This window comes from Pelecanus crispus, chromosome 11, assembly GCF_030463565.1.
Source record: "Pelecanus crispus isolate bPelCri1 chromosome 11, bPelCri1.pri, whole genome shotgun sequence".
NCBI lineage: Eukaryota > Metazoa > Chordata > Aves > Pelecaniformes > Pelecanidae > Pelecanus > Pelecanus crispus.
In genome coordinates, this window is record NC_134653.1 from 17,833,579 (window position 1) to 17,847,115 (window position 13,537).

General features: G+C 42.5%; 1 protein-coding gene across 2 annotated transcripts in view; it reads right to left on the reverse strand.

The window, feature by feature from the left end:
- The window catches only part of ADCY9 (adenylate cyclase 9), a 92,043-nt gene extending 78,975 nt beyond the window's left edge, over window positions 1-13,068 (reverse strand). For both annotated transcript variants that reach the window (XR_012831511.1, XM_075719200.1), the window contains exon 1: window positions 11,298-13,068. Coding sequence is in view for 1 of the 2 variants with exons in the window: in XM_075719200.1 (XP_075575315.1) it covers window positions 11,298-12,996 (1,699 nt within the window). In the remaining variant the exon portion in view is untranslated. The remainder of the gene's footprint in view (window positions 1-11,297) is intronic.
- Between the last annotated feature and the right edge of the window lie 469 nt (window positions 13,069-13,537).

The following is a 13,537-nucleotide window of genomic DNA, read 5'->3' on the forward strand; positions in this document are numbered from 1 at the left end:
TTTAAAGTTGTCTTATTTAGACATACTCAGTGTATATTAAATGCGGTTCCTGAGTTGAGTATAATGTATTTCCTCCACACAGACTGTTGTGTTACCATAATGTCCCGAAGATCACATCTAGCACACACACACACAATCACGTTATTTCCACAAATCAATAATTCTGCTATTAAAACCAAATGGTTCTTCTTTGAAATGAAACAATGATAACTGTAAGCTTTAACAAAGAGTTCTGTTTGAATTAGGAGGATTTAGTGTTTAAAAAGCTGCACCAAACATTGGTGGGGCATGGTCCAACTCCTGGGCTTACTAAGAAGTGCAAGAATTAACAAATCCTTTACTCCAAATGGATTAGACAAATAATGCACTGTCAGCACAATCTTAACACTGCAAAGCCTTCTCCATTACAGCAGCAGCAGAACAACTCACACAAATTTATGACCATATTTGCTGCACGCTTGTCTACGGCTGATACTAGGCTCATACAAGTCAAATACATGCAAGTCCTTAAATATGTATGTAATGCAATTTATCTAAGTGTTTATCAAATATACTACTTCAGTGAAGCACTAGTAAATGCAGAAGCCTAGCAGGCAAATATCCTAACTTAGAAAAAAAAAATCTTCATCTAAATTTTAAGACAATTTCTAACTTTGTCACCTCCTGAAATCTTGGAAAGAATTAAATGCTTAACAGATGTACTACATTTTAAATATAGCCACATCACGCACACATTTTTTTAACACTTAGAAAACACTGTGCCTGATCAAAAATGTCTTCCATATGGTCCGATTCACTTTCGGTACCCAATTACGGACACTAAATCATTACCCACTCCTGAACAGCAAATAGCCATCGCCAAACTGCCTCTATCTCCGAGCAGGGGTAAGCAACAAAGCACAGCGGTCATCCCAGTGCTTCATCAGGGCTCAGAAACCAGCACCTTCCCCTCGGTAGCCTTCGCCTACACATTTCAAAAAAAATTGCATCCTTTATCTCCTTTTTTTCCATCCCCTACATCAGACAAAGCCAGAGGTTGCAGTTACCATGAGCACGCAGATCATATTCAAACACACCTCTGCAACAGCAGCGACCGCCTTCCTTTTCCAGAGCTGGTCTCCTGCAAGCAGAGCTGGGCAGATCCCACGCCATGCTGAAGCGATCACAGCTAAAGACAAGTGCACTCTGAAAACCTCTCTTAGATGTGGCTCCCACCTTCTATTATCAACAGGTAGGTTTTATGATGCTCCCTATTAAATATAGATAGCTAAGCAAGACTTTTATTAAAAAATGCCACCCATCTGAAGAATATCTAGTCACTCGTGCTACAAGAATTAAGCACTTTCCAAGTTGATTAACCATGATTCAAGCATCTGATTATTCAGAAATAACAGACTGCAAAGACAACTCTGAGTATTTTCACGTAAGAAGCATCCTAAGGATGCACATATTTACTGAAATGCTATATATACACATATATATGTATGTATAAAAAGCAAGTAACAGCTTTATGTAATTAAGAGTTTTGGACTTATTTGTGGAAAACTATCGTCAAATACCAAATTAAAGTATCCGACACAGGTAAGAAAACATGACTTCAGTGAAGACTAGCAGACCTTTTGTTTACCTCTGTATCCACAGCAAATTCCAGCAGCAGCAATGTTTCATACTCTTAAGATGCGTACGTTGTTTTAACGTCCTCAGCAGAAAAATTCAGTTACTGATCATTATGGATTCCAGAACCTGGGGTGAGGCATGGGGTGTGTGTGTTTCTCTTAAATGGTTTATTTGGATTATGAAACAACTTATAATAAATTTTCTCATCCTCACGTGGTATTTTTGAGAATGCTCTCTGCTTCTAGTTGATGCCACACTGCCAAGCAGCAAGTAAAACATTAAATATTATTCATCTTGTCTCATTAGTAACTTATATGTACATATGAGAGAGAATCTCTTTCATAACCTGCATCTTAGTAGTAAGGTCAGTCCCAAACAGTGAGTCAGACAGAGCAAAACAAGTAAAATCCTTTTGCTTTCCTACATATTGGTATCAAATCAGAACCACGTTTTAAAAACTGGAAATAGATGGGAAAGGTTACAAAAGTCCTGGATCAAAGTCTGATTATCTGCTGGTGTAATTTCACTGTGGGTATGTGCGACTGCAAAGTCTCCATCCTTCTTCTGGAAGCTTTTGGCCATTTCTTCTCTTAGTGCAGTCCAAATGCACTAGACCTCCTAGAAACACAGCTTTTACTAAGTCTCACGCTGTCTAAACAAAGGAAATTTGGAGCTCATATTGTACCTGGTCTCTGCAAATAATGCTCTTACAGGAACATTTCCTCATTACATCCTGTCTTTAACACCGGTCCTGTCAAGCCCTGAGCATTTCCAAAAGATTTATCTGTTGTACTTTCATCCAAGTTGGTCAGAGGTTAAAGATACTTAGTACCTTACAGGATGGATTTCACATGTCCATTAAACAAGAGTTAAAGAAAGCAAGAATTGGATTCCAAGAACTACTGGAAACAGCTATGCAAGTACTTACCAGGGAGGTCTTTTGAAAATAGCATACCTAATGTAATACCCTGTAAAGAAAAAAAAACCAAAGCAAACTTCTATTCCATGTTAGGCATGTGCATCTAAGCCAAACACCAAAGCTGCACATTTAAAAAATAACAAGAGTCCATTTCTGACTCAAATACCCTTGTTTATCTAATGAATGTAAAGAATTAAGTATCCAGTATCAGATGCAGAAATTTTCCTACGTTTCCTGTAGGCTGAATCAATATTTAATAGCATGTTTGATTTCAATTATTGACTTTTTTTGCTTATTGTGCAGTTAAGCACAGTCAACCAAACCACCACCATTTTGGCTCTTAAAACATATGAATAGTTGTTAATATCATTGTTATTGATTATCGATTAGCTTTGCTTTCCACTTTCTCCTCCTCCCTCTCTTTTCAGGAGGAAAAAAAGGAATTTTTCTATTAAGGCCTATAAATTAACAAGACCGGAAGGAAACTAAGTCTTTATAGACTTAGTTACAGACAGCTGGATTTGGATGCTGTTTGGCTCTCTTTCCATATGGCCCCTCTCCTCCCCTTGTTTAAGGAATCACGAGGCCAGCAGGAACCTTCCAGCCCACGATGACATGTGTCATTCACGTGAGTGAATTTTAGTTAACTTCAGCTGACAGCTGAAGGGGAAAAAAAAAAAAGCAAAAGAAAAGCAAATTGCTCTTTGACTAGTAGATATTCAAGATGTTACACCTATAGCAAAAGAAATTTTCCTTTGATTGCATGTTTCTGCATAGGTTAAGTAGCAGACAGAAGGAAAGGTCCATTAGCAAGCTAGTGGAGTTTATTCCACTAGTTCCTCTGCACCATTCCAATTTTGGAGATTTTATAAGTAATGCTATTTTATGACAATAACGTGATTTCTAAATTTATCAAGTCAAGTTGAAGACAACAACTTTAGAAGTGCAACAAGAGGAACATTAAGTGCTATCAGTGAAATAAAGACTTGCAATACAATCATTGTTATTTATATGGTTTGCTAAGAATTCCCACATTAAGTTACTGTAACAAATACAAACCCAAAAAGTTTTCAGGCAATTGTAAGGGGCATTTTGAGTCCAAGGGATGGTAGCTGAAAAAATATATCTAGAACATTTTGTTGCTTCACAAAGTAATTTCAGAACCATGAAAAATATCTATCCCTGAACTCACACATCTAGTAGGCCTGTTGCTCTAGGTTAAAACATTTTGGGGGGGGGGGGGGGGGGGGGGGGGGCGGGGATGAAAGATAATATTAATTTGATGAAAACAATTTGGCTTGGAAGGGCAGTACAGATTTCTGGTACAGTCCAATACTGACAAATGCCTAGCAAGATAAGCCTACCCAGCCAAATCTGTCCTATTGCCTAAGACAGTGCCAGTGCCCCAACATGACGTTTGGGTGGGGAAAAAAAGCTGTTACACTATGGTATGATCTCCAGTCTATACTTCTCTTCCAATTGCCACTTTATATTTTCACAAATTATTACTTAGGAGCAAGCAGCTACACTTTCAAAACCTGCATGGCTTGATTTAAAATCAAGTTCCAACAATTTCCTACAAACCTATGAAAATGCCATCACAATAATGCAGACTTATATAACAGAACCTGTTAAAATGTGTTAATGAGACTCTATTGACTGGCTGGCTTCTTTGCAGTAGCAACTCCCACTGGAAGTTAAAAATTTAAAGGCTAGGAATTTTTTTTTCTTTCTTTCTTTTCAAAGGACAGAAATGAGATTGAAAAAATCATCTAAAAATAGCAGAGAATTTTCAAGTGTCAGCTGTAACGGAAAGAGGAATGGCTGTCTCTCCTTACAGAGCCAGGATTGATGGAGTGAGCTTGTGATTCAGGATCAAGAGAGAGATAGCTTACACACAAACAGTAGCTGGTAGAAAATAATTTTAATTTACTCATTTTAGTAATATTCCAGGACAATCTACAGCAACTTGAAATCCAATGAAACTGCACTTTGTTTTAAAGTGGTGAATGTAAATTCTTATATACCTTGCCTGCCAGAAGGAAAAGTGAAGTACGTATTGTGGAGTAACTCCAAAAAGAGTTTTAAACAACCCATCCAAATCATGCATTCTCCTCATGACATAAGATGAATATAAATTATGTGTCTTTGACTTTGTTTTGTCTTTTCCATCAATCTTTTTCCTCTGAAAACCACAGTGCCAAGGCTTTTAAAGAAGAAGTTCTCTTGCGTTCAAATAGTCCCTCACCTATCTCTGAAGGTTTACTGATGTAAACTGGAAGAAGGAAGAGAGCTCAGATTTGTTATTTGTAGGGTACCTGTTTACATTGCAGCACCTGTATTTTGGGTAGCCAAAGAGAGAAACATAAATGAAAGACTCTGCAGATGATGATCACTGAATGCAGCAGAAGCCATGGCATCCCTCCAATATTACAGGACCTCGGATTTCAGCGCTCATCTTTCCCATGTTCTAGAATACAGCTCCACTCCTGCCATGCTCACTTCAATTCCTGTAGGATGTAAGTGTCTTAAGGTCTATTGAAACTGTTACTTCAGTCTACAGTGCTTATGTAGTGCTTAAACAGGCAGAGCTGCAACACTTTACAACCAGACCTTCGGTAGTGCGCTGACTTATTTGTTAATTAGTGTCAGGACACACAATAAATTGAAACTGGAGCCCCTGTTAAACAAAGTATATGGTTAGAGGCCGTCTCCATCCCGTACAAAGTAGAGAATCTTACACAGATACTAACTATGCTTATAAATTATTTTTCACTGTGTGCAGTCAAATTAGCCCTTAAGTATGTTATCAAAACTCAAAGCCTCAAAAGCCAACATCCAAGTTTCCCTGAAATAATAAAAACAGCTTAAGTCTGAATATTTTTTAATTGAGATATTTTTCTACTTGGTCTTGCACAAATATAACCAAGAGCAACTCAATAAATCTTCCTCAAAATTTGGAGAAATTGTCACCTGCCTGCACAGGTCACAAAACCCACCTGGCAGTAAAGCTGATCAGCACTAATGCACAAATACATAGGTTTACTTTCAGAAAAAGTTGTATCATTGTACCATGTAAAATATTTGGAAAGCTCTGTAATCACCAGGTTTTCATACAAAGTTCTTTCTTTTGTTTATAGCTATGAAAGACATCTTCACCAAGTGAAGACTTGACAAGAACCAGGTTGAACAACTATATTCACTATTTACCTCCTTTTCTTTTTGCTATTACATGGTAAAATTACAGATCACGTCAAAATGTTAAATCAATGTAGAATTTACTTCTTCCTGGCAATATGCCTTCATGCAAATTACTTCTAATTATAATTCTTTATCTGTCACTGAATACTTTGCATTTTTTAAATACAGGAGTGCAGTCAACCTGTGTATGATATTTTCAGTCTCACACTTGAAAATAAGATCATGAACCACTATCTCAATAACAACAGTTAATAGGTCAGATTATGAAAAATTGGTAAACTGATTATTCACTAAAATTTTCTGCCTCAGTCAGCACTCAGAATTTTGTTTTGTGGGAAAGTGGAAATACATACACATGCTTACTTCATTACCACTTTAAAAAAAATTGACATTTGCTCTATCTACCAATTGTGATTAGTATCGGAACACATGAAATCCAGAATTACAATGTCTGTCACAAACGAGTTCAATAAATATAAAAAGCCAGTATGTAAAGGTTTACATTTATTGAACATGATGAAACTAGAGGTTGAACGGGAAGACCTGCACAGCAGCTGGCAAGACACAAGACAAGCACCCCAACCTCCTGCACTCACCCCAAAAACACCCAATAGTTAGAAACTAAAGCTGCTCTTAGCCAAGCCGCAGAGCAAAGTTGAATCTGTGCAGAGCTCTCTGCAGAGCTGCCTGCTGGCACAAGCACAAGCCTTCTAGATTTACACTACACCCATCAAGCTGGGCTCAAAAAGCTGAGGAAAACTTTCATTTTATCTTCCATCTACCTATGAACTTCCAGGAGCACACGACAGCTATGGGTCCTCTGAGTGCAGGTCTGGTAAGAGAAACACATGGCAGGCAGGGGAGACTTCACTGCCGTCAGGGTGTAATTGTGGTCTCCCCCTGATCAGCCGCAGAGGGGAGGAAGGGGAGAAAAATTCAATGACTTATCTCTTCATAACCTTATCTGAGACTTTTGTCTTTCAGGAACACCCGCACTGTGTTCCCTGTAACCCAACCTGAAGAAGCAGCAGAGTATCAAGTCACCAGGCAGAGCTGTGTCCCATGGTCTGCCAAGGGAAAAGCATCCCATCGGTCACAGGTTGCCACCATGTAAAGAGCTAGGCTATTTATGGAGAAATAATAGCCTTAAATTACATTAAAAGGTTTCAATATCAAGCCAAATGGTGACTTTTGTAACTGATTTGCTTTATTAAAAAGTGTTTAAAAGTAAAGCAGATATTAAAAGAAACATGGAGAACAGTGAAAGACAATACAGTAAGCTGCAGATCTTTGATATGCTTTATCAGGAACGGCCACCAGTTGCCACAGGTGAACTGGTGGATTTTCAGGCAATAAGTGCTGTGAAAGCTGACCTTCCCTCTGAAGCCATCAACAACTCTGTTTGGTTAGCCAGGTGACAGAGTGCACAAGATCCACTTACATTTTTTCCATGATGAAGCAAACGACAAAAATCAGAGAGAAAAGCGTGCCTGTATCTTCAAGGGCTTCTAACAGAAATTCAGCGTTAAAGCCATTCCTTGAGGCAAACTGAACAAGGAGGTGTTTTGCTGCGGAAAGTTCGGGAGTTATTTTAATGGGAACTTCAATAACAATGACTCTTATTAGAGTACCAGCATGCATACATTCAAATGCCCCAAATGAAATCATGGTTCCGCTGTGCTATGCTCTATAAACACAGAGAAAGCATTCTTGCCCCAACATGCTTACATATTTTGAGCACTCAAAAAAAGATGCCAGTGACCCTGGTATTTCTGGAAGAGTTGCTGGCTGGCAAATAGCAATATTGTGACCTCCTAAGTAACAAGAAAGAGAAATGCAAACAACCAAGAAGAACAGAGCAAAATAAAAATATTTCCATAAGCAGAACTTTTTATATCCTGAGAGGAGATCTCTGACTCCACAGAGTCCAGAAGGGACACATTAACGTGTATTATGTGACTCTCGGTATCTTGTAGTCTTCAATAAATTTATTTGCTAGGAAGCTCGGCAAGAAAACAGAAAAAGTGAATTGTCTCAAATCCAATGGCGAAATTATTATGGAAGATATAATTGAACTGATGTCTAGGGTTTATCTGTGGACCTCAAAAAAAAAAAAATCACTGCAACATTGCTCTCCTGCAGCTCCCCTCACATCCAAGGGGATGAGGTGCTGTGAAAACAGATGGCCTAAGCAATCTTAAAACAAACACCAGTCAGGAACAGGCAAAAACATTGCAAGGTCATCAATGGCTCGCTCACTTTGTTGGTTTGTTTTAGGCACCATCTACTTAATTCAGAAGTCAGAAACAGGAGGGAACATACCAGGGCCCCACTTCTGGCAATAAGGAGCCAGAAGCAAAGGAGAAGAAAAAGTATTTCCATCCTAACATTTCAGTGAACCACAAAACAGCACATAAACAGAAATTTAGTTTTGCCTCATCTATTCCAAAAAAACAAGGAGAGAAGCTCTAGGACAACTCAGGGTATATCTACATTAGTATTTCAAACGGAATGGAGAGCACGGTTTTGAAGCAGAATTTTGCCCAATTCATTCCTACATACCCTGCCTTGGTACATGCTGTAGAGTTGCACCTGGATTCCTTCTGGGTGAACAGAGCCAAAAGACTCGCTCCAGGAGTACGCAGAAGTCCTGAAATGAGCACAACGTGGACACCGAGTCCTCAGCACCTCCCATTTTGCTCTATAAAGAGTTTACTTGATCATGTTGACTTAGCCTCAGAAAGATAGCTACAACTACTGCGGCAACTCAGACAATTAAGAGATAACATACTAGACATACAACATAGAGAATAGGATATCATTAAGATACCAAAGGTTGAAAGGAAGCTGAGAAGTGAAGTACTGGTAGGGAAGCAAAGCTGATGTCTGTTATCTCCGCAGCACTTTCATACTTGAAAAGAGTACGACGTATGACATAATTAAACAACCACAACAAACTTCCTCTTCTCTATCACTACTATCAACGAATTCTCAGGGAAAATAGTAAAGCAAAGCTTCCTAACAGCACCTCCGTTCACAAAACCGAGCAGGTGCTTGGCAGAGGACAATTAATTAAGAGGTGAAATCTCAGTTTACTCTATTAAATCTCAGAGCTGCTCCTTAACAAAACCCTCCCCTGCAGCAGGTTCTAGACACCAGCCTCTGGCACTGCTGTCAGATTGCTTTTATCATTGCCTTTTGGGTTTTTTTCCCAATACCATTTACCTATCAGCCAAGTAATCTGACTGAGGAACAAAGTACTGAGGAAACAGGAAAAAATAGGCAATTCTGTAGCACCCACCATGTGCCCCTGAGGGTCTGGGCACAGGAGGGAAAGGGACTATGAGTGCCACAGACCTGCAGATAAAGGTGGTCGTGGCACAGCTCTGCTTGATTTAAAAGTACACACAGACTCTGATTTCTCTAACTATATAAGACATTGATGAGAAATGGAAGCCAGTTACAGTTCCACAACAAAATACAGAAGGGAAAGGGGAAAAAAAAACCCAACCCAACCCATATTCCTCGTTGAAGTAATTCTTACCACATGCTCCAGTTGCTTTCATAGCCAGGTTTCAGGGTCAGAAAAGACCATTAAAATGTCAGTCCATAAAGCATACTTCATCTTATCTAGATTGCATTTCAGTTTGTTCATCTGTAGTGCCCTGGCTAAAGCAGGACCTGCGAAAGGGATTCAAAGCTGTACTGACAAGACACAGCAGCCTATGCCCTCTTGCACTAAATGTAACCAAGGACAGAACAGGAATCTGAGAAAGACCATGAAAAAAACCACTCCTGGCATGGGGTATAATTGCTCTACACAGTGCTCTTGTGATCTCCTAGAAAATATAAACAAATAAATAAAAATATTTAAGAGCAGTACCACCAGTCTCCACAAGTAAGTTCACATCATTTTGTGCTTAATGATACCGAGTAGTTATAAATTTAGCAAAAATACTTAATTTCATTTGTTGCTACAACACGGCCTTTACGCTGCATCTGGCTGTAAAGGTAGGTGGAAGGGGCAAATATCGCAGGGTTGTTTCACTACAACCTAATCAATTTATTTTCACCAAAACAGCAAGATTCAGCTTAGAGTAACAGAGAGATTATGTTTGATCCTTTTTTCCCCGAAAGCACACTCCCACTGAAATACATCAGTGTCAACAGTTTTCAAAGAAACTAACTGAATTTGTATTTTTAGAAGCTAAACAGAAAGCCAAAGCCCAGGGACACACATCTGCTTCAGTTCTATGGCTTCCAGCCACCAATGTCACTGTTGATATTTTTCCTCCCCGTAAGCCTCTCATTTCAGCCCTGTTGCCATATGCACGCGGACAGCTAGCTCACCAAAAATAAGTATTTGTGTCACATCAAAATAAGCACCTGCCACAGGCAAGCGGCCTGCTATTACTGCTTCCACCACTGTTTTGCAATACTCTCCCCCCGTCCTTACTCACTGACCTTCCTACAGCCATCCTGGCCTCGTTTTGTATTTGTTGCAACAAATATCTCCTTCCTCCATCACAATGCTGTCCTATGCCTCCATCAGTTTCTTCCACACTTACTTTATAAAAAAGGGTACATTTATAAACAGAACGAATAAACTCGCATAACAAAAAGGTTTGCAACATACTCCAGTCCCATTTCGATTTGTCTGCTCCCCACCTTGGGCTACAAGCGCTGCAGACAACCATACCTCTGCGAGACAAAGGCACAGCACTAGAGACGCAGCTTTTACCAAAGAGACAATTAAAACCCTCAGCATCTACAATCCTCCTGCATGCACTTCTAAGTGCTGCTAGAAAGCAGTCAAGGGTTTCGTTTAAAAATGAATACTCTGTAGAAAAATGAAAATCGGACCCTTAGCCAAGCCATAAGGGGAACCAAAGGATCCCTCATTTTCTTTTCCGAAAGGCAAATTTGCAGTTTCATCCCCAAATCCTTAGAGCTGCAGAAATGAGAGCATCTGCCAGCTCACTGAACCACCTGAGCAACTTTTTCCAAGCTAACTTCAAACTGCAACAACTTGCCATATCAAACTGCCAAATCTACAGTGCTCATTTCTTTCTGTGAATCCAGCTGTCATTTTTCCCAAATGCCTTCGCAGTCCCAACTCTCCCAATGCCAAAAACAACTTTTCACAGATATACATAATTTTGCAAAACACATATGCTCTATGTATGGCACATAAAGTCAATTAACAAGTTTACTTACTGAATTAAAGGATGACACACAACAGTAAAACAAAAACCCCTGGCAGACAGCAAACACATTAACCTTCTCCTCCCTACAATGTGATACTCTCACAAGGAGCACTAAGGAGTTTTGAAGTCTAAGTACCTTTTGAGTACCCCAGAAGATCTTTCATGCTTATCTCTGTGGCATCTTTTATTCTGTAATTCCCATGGTGTTTCTGATCACCAGCACGCAGAGTTAAATGTAAAACGCATTCGATTTGCAAGTCGGCAAGCACAAAACATGCACTAGGGAAAATATACTCCCTCATAAAAGAAAAAAAAAAAAAAAAAAAGACTGAGCACAAAATAAAAGTACATACCTTTTAACTGGTCGGCTACCACGCTCTGACCAACTCGCTCAATCACCTTTCCATCCTCCATCTCATAACGATCATCCAGATATTTCGCAGTAGCTTCCGAAATATGGACTTTTCCAGCCACCCCGAGCTGCTCCATCAGGTTGGCCAAATTGACATCATTGGACCACACATCGAACTTGAATCTCCTCATTCCCAAAATGCCACACAGGACTGTCCCGGTATGAACACCGACTCTCATGTTCACCATTTCTTTTTTCTCTTGGCAAAACTGCTCAATGGCTTTAATCATACCTAAGCCCATCTCGATGCAGCAGTAAGCGTGATCTGCCCGGGGCTCTGGGCAGCCAGCTACACAGTAGTAACAGTCTCCCAAAGTGCTTATCTTCTCGCATTTAGTGTCCTCGCACAGACGGTCAAAACGTCCAAAGAGGTCGTTCAAGAGTCCCACCAGAGCGTGGGCAGATTTATTTGCGCTCATTTTCGTGAAGCCAACAATATCTGCGAACAAAATGCTCACTTGCTCTATCTGCTGCATTTTAAAAGGACGAAATATTATGGGGGTTTTCTGTATGGACGGCTTCTTCTTCCTGCTTTTGGGGCTCGAGGTGGAATGACGTTTGATGGAGTTTTCACTTTCATCATCCCCCTGCTTCATTAAGTCATCGGCTATTATTCTTGGCATAACAGAATGAATCATCCTCTCTTTCAGGGCTTTTTCCACTTCCAAGTCTTTTCCATGCATGATGGATTGCCCCACTTTCAGGAATGTGCTTCTCGATCTGACTTCGGACATGATAAATAAATGGATACCGATGGCGTGGATGCAGATGTGCAGGAAGGCTTTACTCAGCAGCTCCCAGTAAACTGCACCGGCTCCGACAGGTGTAAAACAGTTCTCATCACGGAAGTGATAACCAAAGGTCTCGAAGAGGACCGAGTACGACAGCCCCAGAAACAAGCTTAAATACAAGGGTAAGTGCATCACCGTGTAAAGCAACAAGAGCACTTCAATACACATAGAAAAACTGCCTACTTGAGAAAGACAAGTGTCTGTGGGGTCTGCCGGGGGAGTCCGATTGGACATATCACCACTGTCTGAGATAGGTCTCAGAGCCTGGAACTGCGGAGCGAGGGTCAAAGCAAAAACCAGGAGGGTGAGTATCAGCGAAGTCCATACGTAATGGCGGGCGTAAGTCTTGGTGAAAGTGAACGCAAAAAACGCTACACATACCAAGAGGAAGCACAGAGCCGGCACCATGAAAACGATCTGTTTCTCTCTCATGTGTATGCCGAAGTAGATGCCCCAGAGAAGGCAGGCCACACCGATGTAGAAGAGGGCATAGCGAAACCTGCGCTGGGTCTGCGGGAAGCATCTCTCCATGCAAGCCTCCTCCAGGTTGTTGGAGTCGAACTTGGGATTCCACCACTTGGAAGAGGCCCTCTCGAAGAGCTGCGGCAGCTTCTTCTGCCGGCGGAGGCCGGAGCCACCACCGCCACCTCCGCCGGCTCGGCGGGTGCCCCCCGACTCCCCCGAGCTGCAGCTGGAGGAGATGCTGTACTTGCAGTGCTTGGAAGAGGAGCAGCCCTGGTGCTGCTTGGGGTTGATTTTCACCGTCACGCTGTTGCTGTCCCCGCTGGAGTCGCAGCTCACCTCGGTGCTGTGGTGATGCAGCAGCTGCTGGTGCGGTGGGGAAGCCATGTTGTCAATTCCTCCTGAAGAGCCCGCTCAGGAGTTGGGTCTCGCGGGCTGGGAAAGCCACCGGGCTCCTCGGAGAGTCGCCTCTAGGCTGCTCCCGCCGCCGCCGCCGCCGCCGCCTGCGCGGAGGGGCGGCCGGGCAGCGCCGCGGCGCTCCGCCGCTCGCCGGGCTCGGCACACGGGGCGCTGGGGCGCGGGCAGCCCCTCATATTCCCCTCGCCTCGCACGCCTCCGCCGGCCGGGCAGGGCCGGGGCTGCCGCCCGCCGCTGGCCCCGCTCCCGCAGCGCTGCCGAGGCGCGGGGCGGGCGGCCGCTCGCTCAGTCCCGCGGGGGGGACGCCGGGCCCCCGCCGGGAGGGGACCGCTCCTCCATGTCGGCTGCCGCTGGCCGCGGCTTCCTCCCCGCGCCCGCCGGGCAGCGCTCCCCTCGCGGCCGCCGCCGAGGGGCCGGCTCCCGCCGCGCCGCCTCCCTCGCCCGCCCAGCCGGGACGGCACCGGCGGCCGCCCCCCCCGCCGGCCTGCGCGGCCCTCCCCGCCGCTGCCCG